General features: G+C 33.8%; 1 protein-coding gene across 5 annotated transcripts in view; it reads right to left on the minus strand.

The window, feature by feature from the left end:
* The window catches only part of LOC143244297 (phosphatidylinositol-3,5-bisphosphate 3-phosphatase MTMR3-like), a 116,280-nt gene that overhangs the window by 16,366 nt on the left and 74,111 nt on the right, over positions 1–25,803 (minus strand). For all 5 annotated transcript variants that reach the window (XM_076488689.1, XM_076488692.1, XM_076488690.1 and 2 more), the window contains 4 exons: positions 20,194–20,389; positions 14,318–14,503; positions 4,870–5,037; positions 2,310–3,230 (listed from right to left, as the gene is read on the minus strand). In XM_076488689.1, the coding sequence (XP_076344804.1) occupies positions 2,310–3,230; positions 4,870–5,037; positions 14,318–14,503; positions 20,194–20,389 (1,471 nt within the window). The remainder of the gene's footprint in view (positions 1–2,309; positions 3,231–4,869; positions 5,038–14,317; positions 14,504–20,193; positions 20,390–25,803) is intronic.

Below are 25,803 nucleotides of genomic sequence, written 5' to 3' on the forward strand. Positions count from 1 at the left end.
ATGACTGTAATGGCACCAAAGCAGACAGACTTAGCCATGGTATCAGCATGTTTGTTCCTGCAGACTGATGTGGCCAGGTATCCAGAAAAGTCGGTTAGAAATAGAAAAGAAAGAAGGATGGGCTAATGTTTTAGAACATCAATGAAAACAGGTTCAGAACTAATACTGAGCAAATCCAGAGCCAGTAGAGAGCTAAATGTGTCAGCGTAAATAGTACAATTGGTGTACTGCATAGGTAAACAGAAATAGCATACAATTTGGCAGTGAACACAAACTGTAGAGGGGATCAAGTGACAAAAACAGGGTGGGTACATGCTGGTCAACCAATAGTGCTACCCCTCTGCATGATATAACAAAAACTTGTCCATCACACAACCTATCATTTTCATATAAAAAAAGCTGAGGAAAGGTGTCTGTATCAGCAGGTTTCAGAAATGTTTCCTGTAAGGAAAGACAAACAGGATGATAGGAATCAATCAAGGCCTTATTGCCATCCAGATTAGATTGACTCTTTGACAGTTCTACTGTATAAAAGGGGCCATTTATATTCAGGTGGAGATAAAATGTTTGGAGAACCCTTCGGATTATGACCATGTTATTTTTTGTTTTATTAGAAAAAAGTCTGTCGACCTCCATAGATTATGCCCTGGGTCAAGTGGGCAGGTTTCTGTCAGTAGATGTAGATTTCAGTGACTGCCTGGGTCTGCTTCCTTTGGCTCTGGATTTTGGAATCTGTTCGGGACCACTTTCTTTGGCCCTGAGATGTAAAATTATTATTGGTTCATGCCATTGGTCACAGGAGAAGATGTTGACTTGTCAACTTATTTATCCATAGAGGGCAAAAGACACTTCACACAGTTTGAGAATGACTCTGTTGGAGGCACGGAAAGATCTTCCTGCAGATCTGTAGCAATGGAATGAAATGCAGCAGCAAATGCCTGAGATGGAGACAATAACTTCTGAGCATCAGGGTAAGATATGTGTTAACCATTTTCAAATGTTACACCATAGAAAACACCTAGATACTAAGTAGGGAAACAAATGCAAGATCAAAAAAGCCCTTCTTACACAATAACTCAAACCAAAATTGTACTAATATAAAGGAACACCATTATACCTATACTAGTTAATAACCTAACATCTAACTGCAATGCCCCCTGCAATCCTGCACTCATTTATACTTTTGAACCTAAGACGTGCCTGACAATAGTCAGTTGCAAACTCTCTTGTTAACTTGAAGGTGACCTAAGAAGGTCGAAATGTTGTTCTGTACATTATTTTAATTAAAGTTTAATACTCATACCAGCCGTCTTGAGAATACAATTTTATTTCAAAATGGGTTTCTCAACATTACAAAACACATAGGTGGACATTCATATCCAAGAGGAGGTAAACTGAAAGGACAAAACCTTCTCTGGGAGGTCCCCTCATCACATACAAGCATTCACCATATATTAAAGAAGGATCATAATGTTGGTATATTCTAAATAAACAAGCATGTTTGCTTAAGATGTTTTGTAACTACAAATAATTTGATAACAATTACAGTAACTGTCTTCAGCCAGCTGAATAACTATTAATCAGTCAAAAAGGAATGGACTTTTAAAACCAAACCAGTAAATCAAGTTAACAAAGTGTCACTAGTTATCATTTTGAAATAAAACTTATCATAATAACATCTTGCGAGGTTTTCAAAGTAAAATACAATAACAACCTATATTTAAAAATAAAAACAATAAACTCTGCTTAAGCTGTATTATTAAACATGTAAGCAGCCCTAATACAGGCCTTAATGAAGAACAACCATGGTAAGATCTGAAGTTAGTTTATAACACATACAAATCCTCATTATAATCAGATTAAGAGTTTTATCACAAATAAACACTTGAAAACCTCTATTTTCTTGAGACTTACGTAGATGGCATTATTTTATAGGCACTATATATTACATGCTATAAAGATGTTGTGTTTGATTTGTTACTGATATCTCCAACTGTCATCATAAGAATAGTTAATGACAACTGATTTAAGATAAATGTAGCAGAAATAAAAATTTACAAATATGTTAATTTAAATGTATTTTTCATTTGTGTTTCTCAAAGAAAATACTTTTGGCTTATTTTACAAACAAATGTGAAAAATACAAAACAGTTTTTTTAATATTGTCCAAATCATTTTTTAACAGATTCTACAATGTATATATTAACTTTGACAATTACACATTCTTATTATGTACAAATTTTAGATAAATTCCTTTTTTTTCCCTTTTGTATATGCAAATTTATTAAATTTTAATAGTATAAACATACCTCATGTGAGATAGCTATTTCCTGTAGTCTCATTTGAACTTTATCTTGGAATATTCCAAGTCCATCTAAATTTCCTGATATCCCAAAATCTCCATTCATGTTGATTGTATTTATGAAATACATATCATGCAGTTTCCCTATATAATTGTTTGTCCTTGTTTCTTTTTTAAAGGTTTTTTCACTTCTTGTAATCAAACTGACATCATTGTTATTAGAACTTGTTTGCTGTTCTACTGTTGACTTAAATGATGATGGGAATATAGTTCCAGATACAAATTCTGATGTTGATTTGCCATCATTTGACATGCTTGGTATATTACCAATAGGTAAACAGTTGTGAAGCTGGAATCCATAACCTTGACCTATATGAGGCTTATGTTTAAAACAGGATTCAGCCAAACAACCTAAAAAAGATGACTCTGCAGTTTTATCTAACCATACACTTTCAGTTTCTTTCTTTAATGGTTCTTGGAATGCCTCACATATACATGTATTACCCATTTTTTGTTCTATGGTAGTTAAGCACATGCATTTTTTTTTATGTTTCAGAACTAAGTTATCATCCTTCTCCACAAAAGAGTCATCTTTAGGCCATAAAGGTTGGGCTGTCAACCTTATCTGCTTGGATTCTGGTTGAGACTGAACTAATGATGATTTTACACTTTTTATATTATGATTAAATGTCTTCATATTTTTTCCAATAGATGAATCACTACAGCATCTTTGCTGGTAGATAGTGTTTTTCTGTTGCACTTGGGTCAAACTTTCATAAGAATTTGCTCTGTATGTTTTTTTTGGTTTGGCAAAATCCAAGAGTGGAAAAATCTGCCCACCAGTTTTAAAGGTAAGATGTTCCTCTGGACGAATATACAGTTCCTCCCAAAAAACAAGATGATTTAGTCGACATGATGGTCTTAGAATCTGAAAAAAATACCTTTGATGTTTCAAAATTTTATATATAAGTTGCAAAGATGTTTAATACAGTTTAAGAGGAGTTCAACACAAATGATGGCTTTTACATACAAACTAACCAACTGCACAAGTATCACATGACAATTTAATAAATAGTATAAATTATGGCATTCATATAGAATTTAATATATTAAATATAGGTGATAAAGTTAACATTTTTTACTTCAAAGTGAAATATGCAAATTGGATATTCATACTGAAGTAAGAAATATGAATTTTACAACTAGTGTCATCTTTTGATGCTGAAAAAAACAAAAACTGTTTTATGTATCTCAGAATGTATTATTTCTATTGACTATAAACATGTCCAATAGCAATATCAGAGAGAATAACAGATATTTCTTAAAGGTTAGAGGTTATCTATTATCTCACAGTCTAAGTGTGGTGTAACTAATGGACATCAGTTCCTCAAATAAATTAATGGCTGCAACTGCACTACAAGTCATCCAGCAAATAGCCAAAAATATACTCCAAAAGTTGGTCCTTTAACTAGACAACTAATGGTGTTGTATATTCCTTTAAACCCCTGCCATAAAACAACTAATCTTCAATGGATTTCTCATGCTGTTTGAGCAATCTATACAAGTTCACAGAAAAATTATGTTTCACACTGTAGCCACATTTGAGATTTATAAATAGCTGTAAAACAGCCTAAAGCAAGATTCTATACCATTTCCACAAAGAAATGAAAAGCACAGTGATGATGGCAAACTATTCTTGGTAACCATCAAGTATTGGTAGCCATATTTATTTGGAATTGCTAAGACATGGCACTATGAATGTTATATTGTACAAATGCAGTGTCTTAAAACCATTAGTGATGACATATACAATTAATGTTGGTTACGATAGTCTCTAAATGATGATAATGTGCATCTGTAACACACTCGAATGGTTAACAAGGTCTTAGAAGAAGAAAGTATCAATTAACTAGATTAGCAGCAAGCTCAACAGCTCTGAATCTGACTAAAATTATGTGGAAAATAGTAAGTGTAACTTAATTGACCTCCAAGTAATTCTTATGTAGGTGTAGTCTGGGCAGTATTATTCAGCAGTTTAATGATTCAATAATTTTGAGCACGTTACATCAACCTATATGTTACGTTTTTGTCCAACATCATCATACACTTACCAAAAATGTTTTTCTATTAATTCACTAGAGGTACAAAGTCAGTAATATAAAATGAACAGTTATATATGTGGACTCCAAAACTACTTTACTTTGTACATTAAATCACATGAATGGTCAGTTGGTACTTGTTTTATAAAAAAAATGAATTAATGATGATATTATTTAATAATAATAGTTGTGCTTTATCATACATGTTGTTAGGAAATAAAATTTTGACTATCCATTACTGTTTTGAGCAGTGTCAACAGCTTTGGAAAATATAGTTAAAACAAACAGAAATAAATAGTTCAAAAGCATTTTAGTAGTTTGTTAATAAAAGTTAGACTACATAAAGTTCATAGCTCTCTTTCTAAACTTATACTACCAAACTGTCATTAAGTGATATAAAATTGTATAAAATTATAAAAAATATAAAACAACAATAAATTTGTTTTTATGATAAAAGTATTTATTTACCTCTTTGTTGTGAATAAAAAGGTAGTTCAAGAATGCATCTACCTTGGAATTTAAATAAGCCCATACTGAAAATGTCTGTTGATTAACACATTCCTTCTGTCGTTGTTGAGCTGTGTTACACAAGAATGTTCCAAAAAGATTTGAAAAACTATGTTCTGCTAACTTTAACTGAAAAAACAAAACAAAACACATGATGTATTTCTTAGAAGTAAAAAATAATACTGTTGTATAATGAAATTCCTAATTTAAAAAAGTTATGTTAACAAAGCATTAAAGCACAAATTTCTTTATTTTAACTGTATTAATATTTTTATTCATCTGTTCACTGAAAAAACTTAAACTGAATAAGTAAAAAGAAAATCACATGAATCTAATCAGAAATTTAATTACATAAAAGTATGAGGTCAAGTTCAAACCAGACAAAAAAATCCCAGAGGGCCATCTCTAAATGTGGACGATTATGACTGAACAATAAAATAAAACTTTACATCATGATAAAGCTATGTTGTTAGCAATTGTATTGATCTATCAGATGGAAAGAGTCTCAAATCAGGTATCAATATAAAAGAATGTAAGGAACAAAGAGCAAATGACAAGGTATATTTAAACATTTCAATCTTAGTAGTTGCTTAAAAATAAGCTACAATCTGGTAAAGCTATGTTGTTAATAATCATAATTAGCTATCAAATGAAAATAATTTCAAATCAGACATAGCATAACCATGTAAGGTACAATGAGCAAAAGAAACAGTATCAAATATATTTTAAAATATGACTAGGCTTTTAGAAATAATCCACTTAAATTGTAAAGTTTCAGTACAAGTGGCCTCAGCACTAAATTCGATTGTTACTATTTTATTCATTTAAATATCACATAAATAGAACTGTGTGAAAACTAGTGTTTAACAGTATTAAATTTACTATTTTTTTATATTTACACTATATTAGAAAAACTAAGCTTTATTCTTGTGGTCCACAATGTCTGAAGTCTGACATCTGATCCCACCCAAAGTGTTGGAAATAGTGTACATCCCAAGCTATACTTCATATTCAAGCCAACTGGTATAAACTTTTTATTAAACATGTAATTATATACTTTAAAATTGCTATATTTTTATTTCATTGCTTAGCATTAAACTAGTCTCAAAACAACTAAAAAGATCTGATAATAAAACCTTGTGGTAATTACCTATGGCAATTTTATTTTACAAAGTAAAAATAAAAATTTATCATTTTCAAACACTGCAAATGAATTTTCAATGTTGCTCTCTATGTGCAAATGGTTATTCTCAGAATTTAGCCTTGAGAATGGCAAACACAGGTTAAGACTGATAGACAGTGTATCCCCACAGCTGTGTGGGTCATATTTCTGCAGTCACCTCCAAAACCTAGGGTGCATTTTATAATCCTACATTGTAGCTTGTACCTCGGGATCTTTTCAGTTTATGCAGCATGCTTTGTTTAATTTGTTTTTGTTTTTCAGCTTGTTTTTGAGTTAAAATAACAAATTATATAACGTTGAGGTCGAATTCCTGCATCTCGTAGATGGTTGCGTACAGTCTGATCGGAAATCCTACGCAGCCCTGGTATGGTTGAGGCAGTAGACGTCGCAGTGGTGGTCCTATCCCGAAGGTGACGTAACCGGATGTAGCGATCTTGTGCAGGCGTGGTCACACGAGGTCTGCCAGATCATGGACGGTTACAAGTTGATCCATGTTGTTGGTGATGATTCCATAGCCTTGTGATGGTGCTTGGGTGGACATTTACAGTTTTGGCAACATCTGATCGAGATTCGCCTGCTTCTAAGCGACCAATGGCGTTGTTGCGTTGTGCTTCAGTCAGTCTTGGCATAACTGTATTGCGTGTCGGTGGCTTAACACTGAGCTATGGAAACCGAGAACCCGTCACTTTTATAGGGATTTTGCATATGTTGCACTTGCAGAATATGCAAATCTCTCAAACAAATTTATTGGACACGAATGCGTTATGGCGAAAAATCCGATGTTTTCCTCCGTTTTCAAAGTGCACAACTTTTATTGTCATTTTGGTCTGACAATCAGTGCCTTAACACGTGTAACATCACATACTCTGAGCTTGTAACGTTATTACATATATTTCTCTTTAAAATAAAAAAAATATCCCTTTAGTGTTTCTTGTTTTGAAGAGTATATATATGTACACAACCAAACTGACTAGGTGCTTGAGAATATAGCCATATTGAGTATATAGTGGCAAGTTTTAAAGTGTAATAATCACAGACTGTATTGTAATAACAGAGTAGAAAAAATAATTAACCCAATAAACTGGGTTCTAAAGCAACTGAACCAACCTGTATGGACTCTTGACAAAAAAGATAATTATTGAAAGCTCTGAATACAACTATGTAACAAAAATTCATATATATACATGTGATGTATTTTAACATATTATTTTAAAATAAGTGGATTATGTGTTGTTTGTTTATTACTGCAATTTATCACAAAGTCTGAGATGCCTATTGTAAAGAATTGCAGCCCCATAAAAAAACTAATATGGGTACGTTAACCAAGATTATACAGTGGAAACAGCAGCAAAAGATGTGAAAAATGACAGAAAAAGGTTTATATACACAACTGTAGTAGTAATGAAAATATTGTAAAGATTACAATCAGACTAAACAACCATGTCAAGTGACTTTAATAAATGGATAGAGGGAGATGAGAGACTTGAGCTCAAAAACACCATAAAGGAGAGTTTATTACATGACAACAACAAAAAACTAGAGAGAAAAGGGTGTCAACAGAGGAAGAAAGGATAAGTATACAAATACAGTAAGGAGAAGATGAGAAGAGAAAGAGATAATAAAAATACAAATTGAGAAAAAAGAAAAGAGTGCAAAGACTAGAAGTTGAGAGAATAAGAGATACAAACTGAGATTATAAAGTTCACCCAACACAAAGTTGGAATGACAATGGAGTTAGAGGCCAGTCAACTCAAGCTGCTTAAATTTAATGAACAAAGAGACAATACATATGCTATTCTGGAGATATAAGAAAGATTTAACCAAAGTCAGAGCAATAACAAAAGAGTATGCAGGTATGATATCAGAAGATGCCATGGACTATGACAAGTTAAAAGTAGTGTTATTAAAATGCAATAAACTTATCAAAAAAAGTGTTTGCTGGAAATTCAGAGAAAGTCATACCCAATACTGGAGAAACTGTATTTAAGTTTATAGTACATTTAAGGCAAAACTTCACTAGGTGGACTGACATAGCCAAGTCTGAAAATAGTTTTGAAGGACTAGCAAATCTACTAGTCTACAGATGATAAAAAAAACAGTATATGAAAACCCATGAAGGGAATGTAACTGGAAAGTCTATGAATAATGAGTTAATGTTGAAATTAGAGGTGGTTAACCAGGAGCAGGATGCCACCAAAGATGACAAAATATTAGAAGACAAAATGGAGAAATGATGCTATGCTTGTTATAGAATGTTATAGAAGATAGCATTTTCTTCTCTGGTGAATATGACATATTGTCTCTATTCTCTTGTTTCTTGCACTACCATCTTTCTAGGTAACTTCATCTGCTTTTATTGAAATTTCTATTTCTATGAATAAGAATAAACAGTGCATGACTAATGGTCAGCTCATGTTAGCAAATGGGTCAACAGTGCCAGTGGTGATTGAAGCAAGCAACAAACATTGTGAGAAGCCACAAAATTATAACATACCAGTAGGTGAAGGCTATCTATGTTAGGGTCAAGAACATGAAGGTGCTATAAGACACTGGGTGCAAGGTACCTCCATGTGTATGTGATTCATGAGGCATTAGAAAGTTTCCCAAAGCAAGAATAAAGTTGGACACTCAATACTGTGTGGAAAACCTAAAGCCATATGTATGAAGGCACCCATCGATGACTTGGAATTACACAAGGCAGTAGAAGTTTAGATAAACCAGACATGAATAAAATTGATGAAGCACCTGCAATCACTAGTAGATTTAAAAAAAAGAAAAGAAAAGCAAGCAAGACATCAAGCCTCCTGAAAGTATGGAAAATTGATATCATGAATGGAGGCCAAAAGGAACTGAAGGAAACACAGAATAAAGACTTTTTATTCCAGAAAAATTTCAGACAATATCCATGAAAAGGTTGAGCACAAAATAAAGGAGTAAAGGGACTTGTAGAACAGAAAACTGAAAGGAAGTGCTGTTATGGATCTATCTATGCAGTTCTTCTGAGGAAATTAAACAGATTCTAGTACCAACTGAATACTGGACTCAAGAGAAGAAACTGGCTCATATGTCAATTGTGGGAGAACATCTAGGAACAAAAAAGATTGTAGACTGAATCACCAGCAACTTTCATTGGCTGGAGGATCATTAGAGAAGTGAGCAGATTATGCTGGTCGTATGGTATATTCCAAAGAGCAATACCTAGAGTGCAAGCAGCTGAAGTGCAACTCAGTGAGATGCTTCTCATACAAGAGAACAACCTGTACATTCTGAAAAAATCGACTCTGTGACAATGTTATGCAGATGCCACAGCACTGTTGAAGAAAGAGAGCAGTAGAAGCCCTCAAGGATGTGTTCTGCAGAAAATGCTTCCTAACATAAGTCTTCAGTGACAGAGTAACCTGCTTTACTTCAAAACTGATGCAAGAAGTGTGCAAACTCATAAACATTAGGCAACTCTTAATCACCCCATATAGCTCCAGATGTAATGGAATTTGTGAGAGAGTCAGCTACATGAGGGCTATCTGTGCTAGCCATTCCTAATTTAGCAGTGAGACTAGAGAGAAGACAGATAGCCATCATCACCCACTGTCAACTTTTGGGCTACTCTTTTACCAATGAATAGTGGGAATGACCATCACATTATAATGCCTCCATGGCTGAAAGGGGGCATGTTTGGTGTGACAGGAATTTGAACCCTCAACACTCAGATTGTGAGTTGAGCACTCTAACCACCTGGCCATGCCAGGCCTCCAGAACCTGCATCAGGCTCACAGAAGTGCTATTTGTGTATTGTGGCTAGGATATATCACACTGTGCATAGTGATATCAACTCCAGTCCAAAACGAGTCAGCACTGACAATTAATCATTTGGTCTTCCCTTCAGTCCCAGTGAAGCATAACATGAAAGTAACATTTACCCTGCAAACTAAGTGAGAGCATATGTTAGTTGGTCCTGTGCCAATTCAATACCAGATCACTAAAGAGTCTAACATTTGGGCAGCAGTAGGATGGGGAAAGCCAGCTAGGAGGGTGAACTGTAATACACTGTCAGAACTCCACTGCCTTAATCTCTACTGAGTGACCAGGACAAGTGAGAGGTAAGTAATCCCATGCTTTACTAGAGATAAAAAGGGGATGCAATCACACCAAAGAGCACACAGGAACACATCACTATAAGACAGTGTAAAAGGAGACAACAGAAATCTGTTTACAAAGGTAAATTTTTTAAGAAAGTGGGAAGAGATAACCTATCTGCTTTACTCAATTCAGTTTATAAGCTTTGTTACTTTGTTACTGTGCATCATGAAGATACTTCTAGCAGTCTTGTGAAACATTCCATCTCACAAATGAATTTCAGACCTTGACAGTCCTACACTGTGTAGACTTTGGGTAAGTATAATCTTGTTGTCACCACTGAGTGAACTCTAATGAGGCTTGAGAAGGCCCTGGTAAGGGAAGAGAAAACAGAACTTATCCAGCCAGAACCAGAAAGAGGTGCATAGAATGGTAGCAACTCACAGCCCAACAAAAAAGAAAACAGCCAAATAATGGAAAATTGAAAAGAATATATAAAAAAACTGATGGCATACATGTCAAGATATTAAAAACCACAGATGATAAGAAGGAAATAGGTTTGAAGGGAAAGATGATATAAAGAACAGGAGACCAAAGGTTCAAAGCGAGGAAGGATAAAAGCATGAAGAACAACATTCAGGTCTCAAATTGGTAGTAAAACAGAAGGATTAGATGGATGAAAAGAATGGAAGATCATAGTGAGGACAGGGAAGGAAAAAACTTGATGATAAAGGAAAACTGGAAAGTATAAGAGAGAGCTGTCTAGAAACCAGTGTTGTTCAAAACTGACTTACTCTGGTTGAGAAGTCAAATTAAAACAGAGATGAGGAATACAACAATAAGGAAAGAAGAGTGTAGTGATAAACTGTGAAAGATACACCATTTCTGTTGCTAGACTAGTCTGGAACATCTTGAAAGAGCCCAAACATGCATGAATTAGGACTAACAAGATGACTAGATGAAAGAGGTAGGAACAATGCTGACAAAAAAAAAAGAATGGGCTACAGGAACAGAAGAGGAGGACTGGAGAACACTCAACAATGAAAACCATTTTTGAGGTGACCAAGACGCACAAAACAAGGAGTGTCTTATATTAGGGAGAGAAAATGAGAGAGGAGAAAAACTAGTTAAGCATAGAGAAACAGGTTAGACCAGTCCTACTAAATTCATCTATAGCCAGAACAGATGGATGAGTAACAGAGAAGTATTCAGATGAGAACAAAGCCACTGGAAAACTTGAGGACTGTGAAACTATTCCAGAGTGAAAAAAATCTTGTTAGGCCTCCAGAAATGATCTGCAACAAGATATAATGTTCCAGTCATACCTGTTGAGAATGGACCGAGAAAAGAAGGTCAAGAGCATGTTAACAGAGCAAAACTGATTGCCACATGATGACTGAATTAAGAAATAACAGATGAAGTATCTGTATGAATCATAACTAGAGAACCATGTACAAATCATAAGGAAAAGATCTAAAATTTGATGAACCTCTAAAAGTCCCAATCAACTAAGAAGAAGGGTCAAACTGTCTGGGGACCATTGATCCAAAATCTCTATAGAGTTAAAACAAGTATCCTATCCTGTCAGAGAAGCATCTGTAAAAAATGGAGATCCAGGTGAGAGAGAAAACGGTGTAAACGATCAGGTAAAATCTTTGTGCAGGGAGGGAAGAAGATAAATGATGGAGGAGAATAGATCCCAAAGAGGTTCCACTGATAATACAGAGTCCACTGACAACAAAGTATGTGAGCATGTTCTGCACATGGAAAAAAAGAGAGGAGAGAGCAGTGGAAACCAATCACCTCATGTCCCTGAAATGAAATGGAGAAGGTTACAGCTTGCAGAAATAATAATTGAAGAGCATTCTCAAATAAATCAGATACTGAGTTGGTTTGAGATAAGACTTCTCTGGCTTGTCCAACCAACGAGAATATGCTGCTTTCCAAAGGAGAAGAGTATGGCTGTTGAAGGCCTGTTAAGACTGAGAGCACTAAAAAATGTCAGCCATCCATGTAATAGCAGAATATCAATCCCAAGCCAAGAATGTGATTAGAACACTATTCAGCAAAAAAAAGAAAAGAAAAAAGGTTTGATGCAAAACCAAATTAAAAGGTGCAAAACTGATGAACATGACATCGATAAACAATATGAACGTAAATTCTGAATGTAAGGGAAATGGGAATATGAAAATAAACATCCAAAAAATCCACCTTTGTCACACATAATCCTAAAGCAACAGACCACTGGACGGCGACAAAGGTTTCAACAGTAAATTGAGGTTAGTTGACATACTGATGGAGACATGAAAGATCTAATACCAAATGTCAAAGCCTGATTTTTCCTTGGTAAAGACAAACAGATGGGATAAAATCCTAAAAAAGATAAGAAAACTATTAGTGTAATTGGCCAATATGTCTTACAGACACTAGATCCCTTGAAGGAGATAAAATAGACAAGTTAAGAGGAGTATAAAAATGAATGGTAAGATCCTCTGAGAAAACCTGCAACACTCATTGATCACTGTCTCTAAGCCTAGGGAATAAACACTGCCGAAACTGAAAGTGATGAAGTCCAGGAACAGTACAAGAAAGGATAGGAAGGGGACAGGAAGAAGACAGGAAGTGGGAGGATGGGAAAGAAATAAGTAAAGAAGGAGCTTGTTGGTCAAGGAAAGTGATGCTTTTGAGACTTTCAAAGAGTGAAAAATAATACCTCAAATTTAAGATGTACCCTAATTTTTCATTAAGAAAAATGTGAAAAAAATGTGTTTTTTAAATTTGAAGTGATATGGTATTTCCATACTAATTAGTGTTCTGTAGATTCTTACCATAAAACATGCCTTTATTTCAAAAACTCACAAGATGGAAACAGTCACATCTTTACTCGAGTGCACATTGAAGAAGTGATGAGTGAATAATTAGTATTGGAGGAGTCAACCATGTTAGAAGGATATGTTGCACTTCCATTAGTGGATAGTTTTTACATGCTCATTTGCATGTAACAATGCAGCAATATTATGTATAAATGTGATTTTAGGCTGGAGGCTCAAAAATAGTGGTGAACAAAAAAGTTTGCATACAGAGGGCAGCACTTAATTGGGGAAGCTATATATGATAGGAGGTTAGGCATTATATAAAAATATCAACTGATAATTCACACAATGCTATTTTGACTGCTGTGAATAATAAAACAATGTTGCTTGCCCACAAACAATCACTTAAGTACCTAATTATCTATGCTCACAACTTGCCTATTGGATCCTGAACTTCCTGACAAACACTAAACTCTTATGCTTGAAGAAATGTAATTCCATCATTCTAAAGCTGACCTACAAATCATACCAACCTAAGTTAATAATTGAAGGGCAAGAATACATTCCATGTGTGTCTATCCTACTATAACTTCATGCAAAGTGGCATCCAACAAAATGTTTAAAAACTCTGAAATATTATTTTTAACTTAGGCATTTCATTAGCAAATATTTGATCAGCTCATGCTAATCATACCTGTATCTCATACAATACAAGCAGTGAACAAATAATATTATATAATGTGGGTTAAGAATCACCTAAATTCTTTGTTTGCAACATTCACATTACACCCAAATAAATAACTATAGACAATGAAAGTCTAGTGTACACTTTAATTAATGCAGTTTCTTTATTATTATCTTTATTTAAAGTCTATAAAATTTTCATCAGAAAATATTTTATGGTGTTCTATCAAGTCATATATTCTTACACAGAATTTTTTCTTGCTAAAGATTTTTCCATTAACTCTAACAGAATAATATTTTTTAAATTAAGTTTTCCCTGTACTGCTAATAAAAGATGGTCAATGTGAACCACTAACATAACTGTCACTATAACAAAGAAAAGTATATGTTGACTTATGGCACCTAAAACATGGCAAACTGATAACTTTCACTATCATTTGAAATGATATTCTTGCTGTAAATTTATATTACTCATAATATCAAAATAAAGTTTCAATATAATTGAAACAGTAAAACTTTAATAATTCAAAATAATAATTATGTTACTAATAATTCAGGTTGAGGAGTTAAAAGTTTATAGTTCACTGCCACCATTTCTTTTTTATGCATAAAACCTACACAATATTAAGAATTATTATTAATAAACAAAGCTTACCAAGTACTGTTGGTTGAATTCAAATTCACAAGGAAATTGGTGTAGCAGCTGATTAACACAGTCCAACCACTGAAGGAACACTGGTGACTTTTCTGAAGGGTCATCTCTTCTAGGTCCTGTGCCACAACGGTCACAAAATTTATGGCCAAAGTCCAGCCATTCTTTTTCAACTAAGATGCGAAACCCCTTTAAGTAAATAAAAAATTTGGTTCTTAAGTTATTATTATCATATCTATGGAATTAGAAAGCCCTAGGATAATTATGCTGGTGCTAAATGTTAAAAGACAATTTTCTAGTTTATCATATTTTATATGAAAACTGCATACCTATTAAACTAGTGAAAATGAAATTTAGAAAATAACATAAATTTGATGAATAAACACTTCCAAATTCTTATGATACTGTTACTTTACCCATTCACTATACCTGGTTCTTCTGAAATGCTACATGAGTTTGTTTTTTTTAGAGCAGCCTTACCTTCAATCAGTATACATTAAATCATGTTTATTTACACTGCTACACAAAAACTATCAAATGAAAAAACTACATTTTTTAAAGATGGATGTCAGTATCACAGTTCACTAATTAATAAAGCCAAAAGTAACTGCTTGCTGGGCTATACCAATTTTTAAAATGATGTTTTATTGGATGTTTATTAATATTTTTATTTATGGATCTCATTGTTAAAGCCTTTGTGCTTTTTGTAATAGTAGTATTACTTTCATAAAAGTAAAATTTTGGTTAATATTTTTATTTATGGATCTCATTGTTAAAGCCTTTGTGCTTTTTGTAATAATAGTATTACTTTCATAAAAGTAAAATTTTGGCTGATTCTGTTAAATGCATGTTACCACAGACTTTAGTATATTGAAAATCTAGTAACAGTTTGTGTTTCATAAGCTCGTTGCTCTCTTTGTTTGTACTAGTCTCATCTATGTATGAACAACAATCAATCTGATAAATTACATTCCTTATGTAGTTATTTTTACATTTCTTAGTTAACATGCTATCATGTTTTCCACCTGATTTCATCATTAACTTTATGTTAATATCTAACTTATATTTTGTGATAGCATTATTCCAAATTTTTACTAAACTTTCAGTGCTATTTGGAATGTGGTCATAATCAGGTTTATTTTGGACTTTACCACCTGTTCTATCTAAGATTTGTTTTACCATTCATTTAGTGGTTTTTCATTAGATGCTATTTTTCTCCTTAACGTTAACTAAAGCATTACAGATGATGCTTGCATTATTACAGTGTTTTAATAATACTTAGTTTTAGTTTGTGCTGACAACCATGGAACAAACAATTCAGTTTTTTTTTTAAATAAACTTTTGTAACAAATGAAAGTTTGTTTTTGGTTACTAAAACATTAAAAAAAGAAAGAAATATAACCATTCTTCTCCTCTTCACTGGTGAATCTAATAGCATGAGCAGCTCATTACAGTAATTATGGAAAGGCTGTACAGAGCTGAGATTTATAAAACTAGAAAATCTGTTATCAACAGAGCACAACAGTGTTTATAGTGATGCAACAAGAGCTCTCTGCTTTAATTTAACTATAAGTACGTTAGTAAGAATACAGAAAATAGGTCTAACCATAAGAATACCTTTATTTTGGTCAAAAGTTATATCTTGATATTCAGAATCAGTTAAATCTCTCGCTACGAGCTCAGTCAAACTGGCCAAGTTTGTTACCTGAAATTGACCTTTATAGTTTTAATACAATAACTTCTAATATGCTCTGTATATCTTCATGTAATTTCATGAGCTTTCAATAAGCATTATCTTTTTTGATAAAACATAACTAAGTTGTTAATGATATAGTTTTACTATAAATTTTTCTGTGAATTTATACAAAATGGTGACTGCTCTGAGAACAAAGTGATTTTCATGTTACAATTAATAATACTTTAGTTCATCTGAAAATTTTCAATTGTCATTTGAGTAATCCTTAAAATGCCCTAAGTAAATTTCAAACTTTATTTTCTTAACTAAAATTTTATATCTTATGTTATTCTCTCTACCCAAACTTTATTCAAGGTTGGTCAAATAACCCTTGATTTTTCTAATATGACTTCGAATTGTAATATGAAACCACATTTGCTTATTCTTAATAACTTAAATTTTGTAATAACATATTTCTGTTCATATGTAAATTTTATTGTCCTTTGAACAATGTCTAACTAAATATCCCACTACATGAGTTGTAAATCGCTTTGCAAATGCTTGGCTCATGTTACTTTATCAAATTACAGTAACAATTATTATTATTATTTATTTTACCTAATTTAATCTAAAAAAGTTTCTAATTTTTACATTTAAGTTACTTTTATAATAATAAAAAATACACATGAAAAGCAGACACTTTCCTTTAACTATCCAATTTTTCTGGCTTTCCAACTATACGACAAGAGCTGTTAAATATTTAGTTAAGTTTTTTATTAATTTCTTATGAGAATAAAGTTTGAACAATGTAATACATCATTTGATAGATTAGAACGTTTACTTTCTATTCATTATAAACACCACTGTCCTATTCTCAACTGAGTAGAATTCAGCACACTCAGGAGGAAGCCTCCATGATCCACCATCCACCAAGGAAAGAAACTGGTAAGTAAAGAATACAGGTGACAATGAAACTCTATTTAGAAAAGCGGACTATTCCTGATTCAATCACAGGAAAAAGTGGCAGGGATGGGCAGCAATACTCTTCTGTTTTACTTATATTAGTCCATGAAAATACAATCAAGGTGGGAAACATTTTTATGATGCATAACACTATGAAGAAAACCTTGCAAGTGGTTTTGAGGAAAACTCATCTCAACAGTGGGTGTTACCGACTTGAATAGCCATACAGTGTCAGTTTAAGAATAAATATACCTGGTCAGGCAACACTTGGAACTGAGCAAGATCCATATATGTGAAAAAGCCCATGCAAAGAAGAAAAATAGTATCTACCTACTCATAGAAAAAACATGCACTCAAGATGGCAAAGGGAGGTAAATATTAACCTCTAGAACAGGAAATGGCTAGAAAATGAAGGTAACATAAAAGAAAAATATGGAGAGTGGTCAACACGTTAGCACAAACTATATTCTTTAATGGAGGATGGAATCATCAGGTCTTGAACTTCTTGGGGACTATGAACAGACAGAAATGATTTCCTTGTTCAACAGTGCTTTTGTGAAGATTTAGAACTTCCCTGGAAAGGTACTGCCTGAAAATGGGATTCTGAGAAGGGGAAGAAGGATATGGGAGGTAGAAAGAGAACTGAGATGAAGAACAAACCCTTAAGAAAAAAACCATGGAATCCAAGGATTTGTAGTGAAGGGTGGTGTTGAAAGTTAACCTCTTAGATCCATATAGCAGGCACTGATAAAGAAGAGGAAGGAGAAGAAGAATATATGGGAACAGGTTCAGGAGGAGGAAGAGACAAACAGGAAACCAATGAGAAAAGGAATGAGGAAGGGAGGATAACATGATGTAGATACAGGAAAATTTAGGTTGGGAAAACATTACTGAAGTATTCATATCCAAATACCACAGAAAACAAAAAGAATCCAAGTACTAGGAGTACAAAAAAGGAAGCACAAACCTATGGCAAACCACAGCATGGATTTCCTTACATATTATGTGGGAGTGAGATACTGACCCTTAAATGTAACTGGTCTACAAACCTATTGGTATGAGTCTGGAAAGGGGGAAAAACAAGATACTTGACCATACACTTCACTTAAAAGGGAAGGAGCCAAAAGAAATGGGAGACAATGAAGAAAACATACCTGGTTTATTTAATTCTAGGAATGGGTGCCTGGGTGTGTCCACTGGAGCTAAACATGACTGTGTGACATAGGAAGAGAGAGGAAATAGGATTACAAAATCTTTGACCTGTAATTTAGGTACTCCTGAACAAGGCATGAGAAGATAATACTCAAGCAAATCAGAAGCTTGCATGAAAGTGACCAATTCCCAGTGAACAAAAGGTCGTAAAAACTGCTGCTGATAATTGTGGACCCAAAACCACTGTAATCATAGAAACAATAGTTGTAGTAATTGTAAAGTGAAACTCAGAATTTATTTCAACTGAGAGTGGAAGTAAAAAATTCCAAACAGGAAGTTTCAAAGAATCACATATTACAATAAAAAACACATAAAACTAACTAAAATTTCAGAACACAAATGCAGCAGATAAAAGAAAACTAAGATCCCAAGGAAAAAAAAGACAATTAACTGAATTAAAAGTCCATGATATAAAATACAAGAAAAAAACACATATTGTCACACTTAATCAAAAAGTGAATCTGAGTTAAGATAGATAGAGGGAGTCAGCTGTGGAAGAAGGTGTCTCTCACTCCTATTGGGGAGGGTTGTCTCATGCTCCTTTGCATGTTGCATCATGTGAAACATGCAAGAATAAATATCAAGTATCAAAGCCAATGAAAAGTGATCATTTGTGTATACAGAGAACAGTATAAGATGGGATAAGATATTCTGTAAGAAGAGGTAAAATACTGCATCAGAATAAAGAAGGTACATCAAAGCTTACCAAATGGGCAATGGAGTCAAAGTTCTTTAGCTTTTGGAGAGTCTTTTGCATTTTTTATGAAAAATGAGTTCCCAGAAACATAGGGTAAAAATATCCTAACTAGATACATAAATGCATCATAGCTAAAGTTGTCATCTGCTGAAATAATTTTTGTAGTTGAATAGCTGAAATAGTTGTTTCAAATATATTTTTGGGGATCCATAAATTTGTGGAGTCCTCACATCACATCAGTACTTCTCAGGTAAAGGTTTAGGTTATTACTGAATAAATTATCTTTTTTAGATTTAATTAAGTGCTTATTTAATCTTATTTCTAAAGATTTGGTGGGAAGATTAGGGAAACTATTAAACTGAGATTGTTCAAATTTTTTTTTTTTTTATATAAAAAGCAATTCAATCCAGAATGATAACAGCATTACCTTTGTCTTCCTTAAGAATGAGAAAACTGTGTTGAAAGAAATAAAATCAGATAATGGTAAGAAAACCAGGTAGAAATATAGGTAGTCTGTTAACTATGAAATATAATAACAACAGCATAAAGAATATAATTTATCAAACAGATTGTCACTCATACATTTGTGAGACACACTGGAAAAACACAAATCAGCGTAAGTTTGTGAACATTCTAAAGACACATAGTACACGCATATAAGAAAAATTAGCATAAACCTTAAATTATAAAACTAATTACTCTACTAAAGACACCAAGGAGCTTTAATAATAAGATTCATAATTAACAAATATCCAGATGCACCATTTTATCTTTTTAAAAGTAGTTATAATCTAAACAATCAAGGTTAAAAACAACTGATCTTAGCCTTTTTACTCAATTGTCCACCATACTGACATTAATATCAAACAATAAAATTTAGTTACTTTTATTCAATAGTTTTGATATAACGTAAATAAGCACAAATAGTTTATTTGTTCGTTTGTTTGTTTAGAATTAAGCACAAAGCTAGACCATGGGCTATCTGTGCTCTGCCCACCATGAGTATTGAAATCCGTTTGTAGTGGTATGAGTCTGCAGACACACTACATCTATATATTTAGCATTAAAGCGTTTTTTAATGTTAATACATGTTAAGAGGTATTCATAAAATCAGCAATGCAAGGTTTTAATCTGAAAACCACTCTATAAAAATACAGAAAACATGAGAAGTAACTTTTGATATGTTCAAAATCATCTGAAAAGATATATTTGCTTTTCTTTTGTTTGTTAAAAAAATCTGGAAAAATATGTTATTAGACTTAAGTAATTCCTTCACTTCACATTTTATTGTTAATATTGAAAGAACACAGATTCATTCTTTTTTCACATCACCTCAAATGTTCTATAAAATGGGTCCAGCATTAGCTCAGCAAGTGCTACTATTTGGGGCGTCCTATCCCAGCCATCTGAGCAGTGGACAAGTACTGGCCGATGATCAATATCAACAGAATTAACCACCACCAAAGCAGCATTTAAAAGATCACTGATGTAATGCAGCCACCTAGTATTTTCTAGACTTGAGAGCCAACTGCAAAATGTTTTCAATTCAAATTTTCAGACAATAAATATATTAAAAGCAGTTTAAGAAAATCTAAAATTAAAAACAAGTAAATAAAGGTAAGAAAAATATTACAGTAACTTATGACAAACATACAGTAATATTTAACTTTACAAATAAGAAATACAGCCTAAAATACATGTAAATAGAGCCCCTCAAAGTAATTACTACATATTTACCCAACCAAATAGTCTTCTACCAGTAAAACAATAATGTTAACAGTTATCAATAAAGTTTTTACATATATATGGGTGCATCATGCATCAAAAAAATTGTGCAAATAATTTTATGACTTTTTACTATTAGTATAAGAAATAAATTACCTTATAACACCAAAACATAGTTTTTGTTAATTAAACATTCAATGTTTAACTCCACAACTTCTTCAGAAGTATTTACTAAAACAAATTGAAACTGACAGTACAAAACTTCATGCAAACATCATTCTCAAAATTAGCACATATTTAAGTCCAAGGTATTTAATATTTACTAATTTATATTGACTAATTTTAAGCTTCTTTTTATGCTTAAGTATAAATAAAATATTGACTTTATTTAGTCATATACATAAACAAGTAACTTCTGTGTTTCAAAGCAGCTTTCAAATGGAAGAATTACCTTAAAAAGTATTGAATGCTTATTGTTTGTTATAGGTCTAGGCCTATAAATACCAAATGTATTCATCTTAACCCATGTAGTCTTACACATAATTTACATATTACCATTGTGGCATCTAGTCTTCAGGCAAAATTTTGTTCTTTGGACAGCTATCATCCTGGAAACTTGACCAAAATGGCTAAGAACTGTACAAAATAGTGTCAAAAGGACTATGAACCATACTTAAAGTAAATATAAGTTGTTAGTAAAGAGTATAGTGACTGATAAGGTCAAAAGCATTGAAAATATGAGAGATGAAATATAAAAATAATAACCATGCAAAGTATGAGCATTTTGGTTGCATGCTAAACTACTGTAAAACAAACAGTGGCCATCCGTGATGACAAGAAAACCCACTTGTAGAGAAAAATATATATGTAAAAACAGCTGGTATGGGTAGAGAAAGCTCTACGTAGAGGAGCGGTCAGCTATTGGTCAATTACCTCTTTCTTTCTTTGTGAACATGATAATGACCAAAGAAGGTTCAAATGTTCACTCCTCTATGTAGAGCTTTCTCTACCCATACCAGTCATTTTTACATAAACAGTGGCCATTTATAAGCAATACCACCACAAGCAAAATGTCTCTTATCAGAAATCAACTGAAAAACGAAATCTCAGCTTCCTTAACAAAAAAGGATTTCATAGTACAGATAATCCAATAAATGAGGAGGAGATGGATACAGTAGTAACACAAAAGACGACAGGTGAAAATTATACAAAAATGCATGAGGCTTCACACAGCAACTTTAACCACTGTCAATGGCACTTACATACGTTAAACTGGTATTCTAATTAATGCTTGCCATGTGTTAATTTGGTCTTTATAATTTCCTTCTCAAGCTCTAGAAAAAAACTGTCACCAGTCAAATTAAAATGGCTATAAAGCATGAGTATCTTGTGCCTTACAAACTCCACCTAGGTGAGTCCTAGAAACTGTTAACTCCTAGCCCATGAATAAAATTTAACATTTTTTTATATGTAAAATATATTTCCAATAGGTACTTAGCACCTCTCAAACAAAAGGCTATCTTAATTGTTAACTACTTTTTAAGCATTGCTAAAAGTATTTTAGTAATCAGTACACTAGTTTAGTGTAATTTCTGAACATGTTCATATCCTATGACTAGTTTCCACCAATAGTACTGCATCACCTATAATGGTGCAACTAGTTCTCTCTTCTATACCTGCTTAATCATCATTTTCAAGAATAGGCAGGTACTATAATCAAAACAAGGGTGGGAATATTTGAGAGGAGATGAGTACTTAATGCAAATACATCTTAAGTTCAAGGAAATGTTAACAAGTGAAATAGGTTTACTTCCCCACATATGTAAGACCAAAATCCCACATTGTTGTGCACAAACAACAAATCAAGCAGAAAGCAATCACACAGAATGAATGGGTGTACTTGGAGAAGAAAATGAACACACATTTTAGGGTATCATACTACTTCTGAAACAGGTTTACTCTTTGCCCAAGAATTAAGAAAGTAATATAAAATGGTGCATAAAATGTAAAGTTTGCACAACTGTAATAGTTTTACAAAGGTCCAAACTATCTGTACAAACATATAATGAAACAAAAAAAAGGAATAACAACATGTGGCTAGGGCATGTAGATCATATAATAAATATCCAACAAACTCAGTCATAAATAAACACAGTAGTGTAGACCAAGCAATCAGAACTGTGAAAAGAACATAAGCCAACAGTCATAAATGGACAAACTCCCATGAGAGAAAGAAATATGAGAAACTAAACCTAGCATGATTCCTTTCATGGGGAGGTGAAGGCAAGTATCTAAAGATGTGGTAATGTGATAGATTTGATTTGAAGAAACATTGTGGAGATGGCAGTCTTCAATGGACAAATTTAAATACACCATCCTAACAAGTTGATAAACACAGTTGGTGAGGATTACTAGAGACAGATCACAGAAAACAAAATGGTTCCTGGGAATAAATAGTTGGGAATGTGATCTTCAAAAGGAAGCACTACAAGTCACATGACACCTCAAGGATCAAACCAGAAAATAAAAAAGACTATCTGGAATAGAACAAAAGTACAGCTGGAAGATCAAAGGTAAGGAAATAGGTGAGAAAGACAAACCATCTTAGACAGGAAGGGCCAATCTGGGTAGAGGATCACATCAGAAGAATGACAAAGGTTACAAAAAACATTAATGACATAAATATTGGAACAAAAGCATCAACAGTCAAGGGAGAGAAGAAAATAGGTCTTAAGGGAAAGACAGTACAAGGAACACAAGCAAGTGGTTCAAAGGGAGAACAAGTAAGAGCATAAATAACCACATCCAAATCCAAATCTAATGCAATAAAAAGATGTAGAAAATGAGCAATATCAAAGGAATGAAAATGGAGGGTAATGACATGGAGGAGAAAATGTTATGAAAGTAATACAAAAGACAAGATGTTCAATAGGGCCATCCAATAACTGGACACAGTCAAAGTGGAGAAGTCTTGGTCAAACAACCAGGTGAAGAAGAGGGAAAGTGATGGAAGAGACCAATGTCAAAAGGTAGACCAATAGCAATGATAAACAGTCAAAAAAGAAAGTCTGACAGTTTAGGAAAGGAAAGATGCTATACAATAAGTCAGTCCCTGCAACAAGGAACTGAACAAAAGGCAAGTAAGAAGACAGACTTTGGTGGCATTGGTAGCAAAAATGCCTGAATGACAATGACAGAAAAAGAGACAAAGACAGAGACAAGGACAGGGAATATCGCACATGTAAAGATTAAACCAGAGAAAACCAAGGCAGTGTTGGTCAATACAGAGCAACCAACAGAGCAACACAAAGAGTGTTATAGATGAGGGATATAGCTTTGGATAGGAGTCAAGTTGGAGGGTAAGCATAGATGTAAAGATCTGTCCAATTCTGGCTGAACACATCTACATCCAGAGTTCATGTGTGTGGAATGGGAGGTCAAAAGGAACGATGTTGGGTGTTCCAGAGAGTGTCAAAAACATTGATAAGCAGTGTCCACACCCACAAAAAAACCTGTGGGGAAGAACCTGATTGGGATGAGAGGAATGATTAGCAATAAAATTCATGGCAAGCTATCACCACCAGATTGTGATTGTGTGCACAAAAACAAACCAGAGAAATAGAGTTAGTTCCACTTTGCTTGGTGATAAAAATGATGACAGTAGAATTCTTGGAGTAGACCATAACCACCTGCCTCCACAGAAGTGGAAGGAAATGTCTCAAAGCCCAAAGGATGTTGATGTGGAGTGCAGGCATCTCCACAGACCACAGACTGAAAATTTATTGAAAGTTGAAGAAAGACCCCAACCCACCAAAGATACATCCATGATCAGATGTAATTATGGATAATGAGAAAGAAAACCCCCACCATGATCTGATCCCTGTCAAGTTACCAGGTGAGGTCCACCTTGATTACGGAAGAAAATGGTAACAGAATGGTCCAAGGAATCTGGGAAGAAGTTCCAACGATTGATAAGTATCCACTGAAGTAAACAAATATGAGTTCAACCTCATGGGAATGATAGATTTTGAGGAAGCCCACATCTCCAAAAGAGATACAACCTCTCACACCACATGAGAAAGACATGTAAGGGTCTTTGTGACTGCTCATTCTATATCCCTGACATGAAGAGAAAAAGGCTGGGCCTGATTGAAGTATGAATTGAAGAAAAGCCCCAAATGAACCAGCAACTGAGTGAGGGCAAGAACCTCCTTCTCCATTTTGATAAGAAAAGCCATCTGTCCTGTTTCCTGCAGAAACAAACACAAGTAACTCAGTGACTCCAAACAGGAATTGATGAGCAGGAGACAATTGTACATATAATGATGAATGCAAAGGCACAGTAAGTGAAGGTGATGTGAAAACTGCTCAACAAAATATGTGTAGAGCTGAAGAGAGATCAAATGTCAGTGCCATAAACTGAAACTCCTGACCTTTGTGGATGGACTAAAAGTAAAGGACATGACTCAGAAGCCATGGCAATATGAAGTTAGACATCTGTTACAACAAATTTGATCATTAAGAGTCCTGGGAAAAACACTGACCAAAGTGAGAGAGAGAATTCCATAGTGATATGAGGAGGCTCCAGAAAGGAAATCAGTCTGGACAGATCTATAATTGGTTTCCAAATACCTGTCTTTATGAGGACAACAAAGAAATGGGGACAAAAACCTGGATGAGTGGAAATTACTCACTTGATAGCTCTTTTGTGTAAGAGGTCTTGAAGAGCCTCAGAAATATGACTGAAAGAAGAAGGATCCTGATGAGGAGGAAAGGAAATTGGAGAAGAGGAAAATAGAGACTGGAGCTGAAGGCAAAAATTTTCCAATAAAACCCACAGATCTATTGTGAAGTGCCATCATACAGTTCAGAAGTGGAGTAACCTGGTCCCTGCAATTAAGGGAACCTCTGTCATATCATCACTAATGCTGGCATATGTTTAAATGGGTATGGGTAAAAGAACAATAGAGATAAGAATGTCTTCAAGAAGGTAAAAAACAAGGGTAGGAAGAAGGAGGGCAGGAAACTAGGATAACCAAATCCTGGGAGGTAATGGGATGGCAAAACAAATGTATGGTTAGGGAGAATAGGGAAGAATATAAACCAGCTACATCAACTGATGATTTTAGGGAATCATGCAGAAAAGAGAACTGTCAGTTTTTTTAAAGAGGAGAATGGGAGATGAGCCCCTTCCAGTAAAACATTGCTCCCTAACAA

Source organism: Tachypleus tridentatus, chromosome 2 (assembly GCF_004210375.1).
Source record: "Tachypleus tridentatus isolate NWPU-2018 chromosome 2, ASM421037v1, whole genome shotgun sequence".
Taxonomy (NCBI): domain Eukaryota; kingdom Metazoa; phylum Arthropoda; class Merostomata; order Xiphosura; family Limulidae; genus Tachypleus; species Tachypleus tridentatus.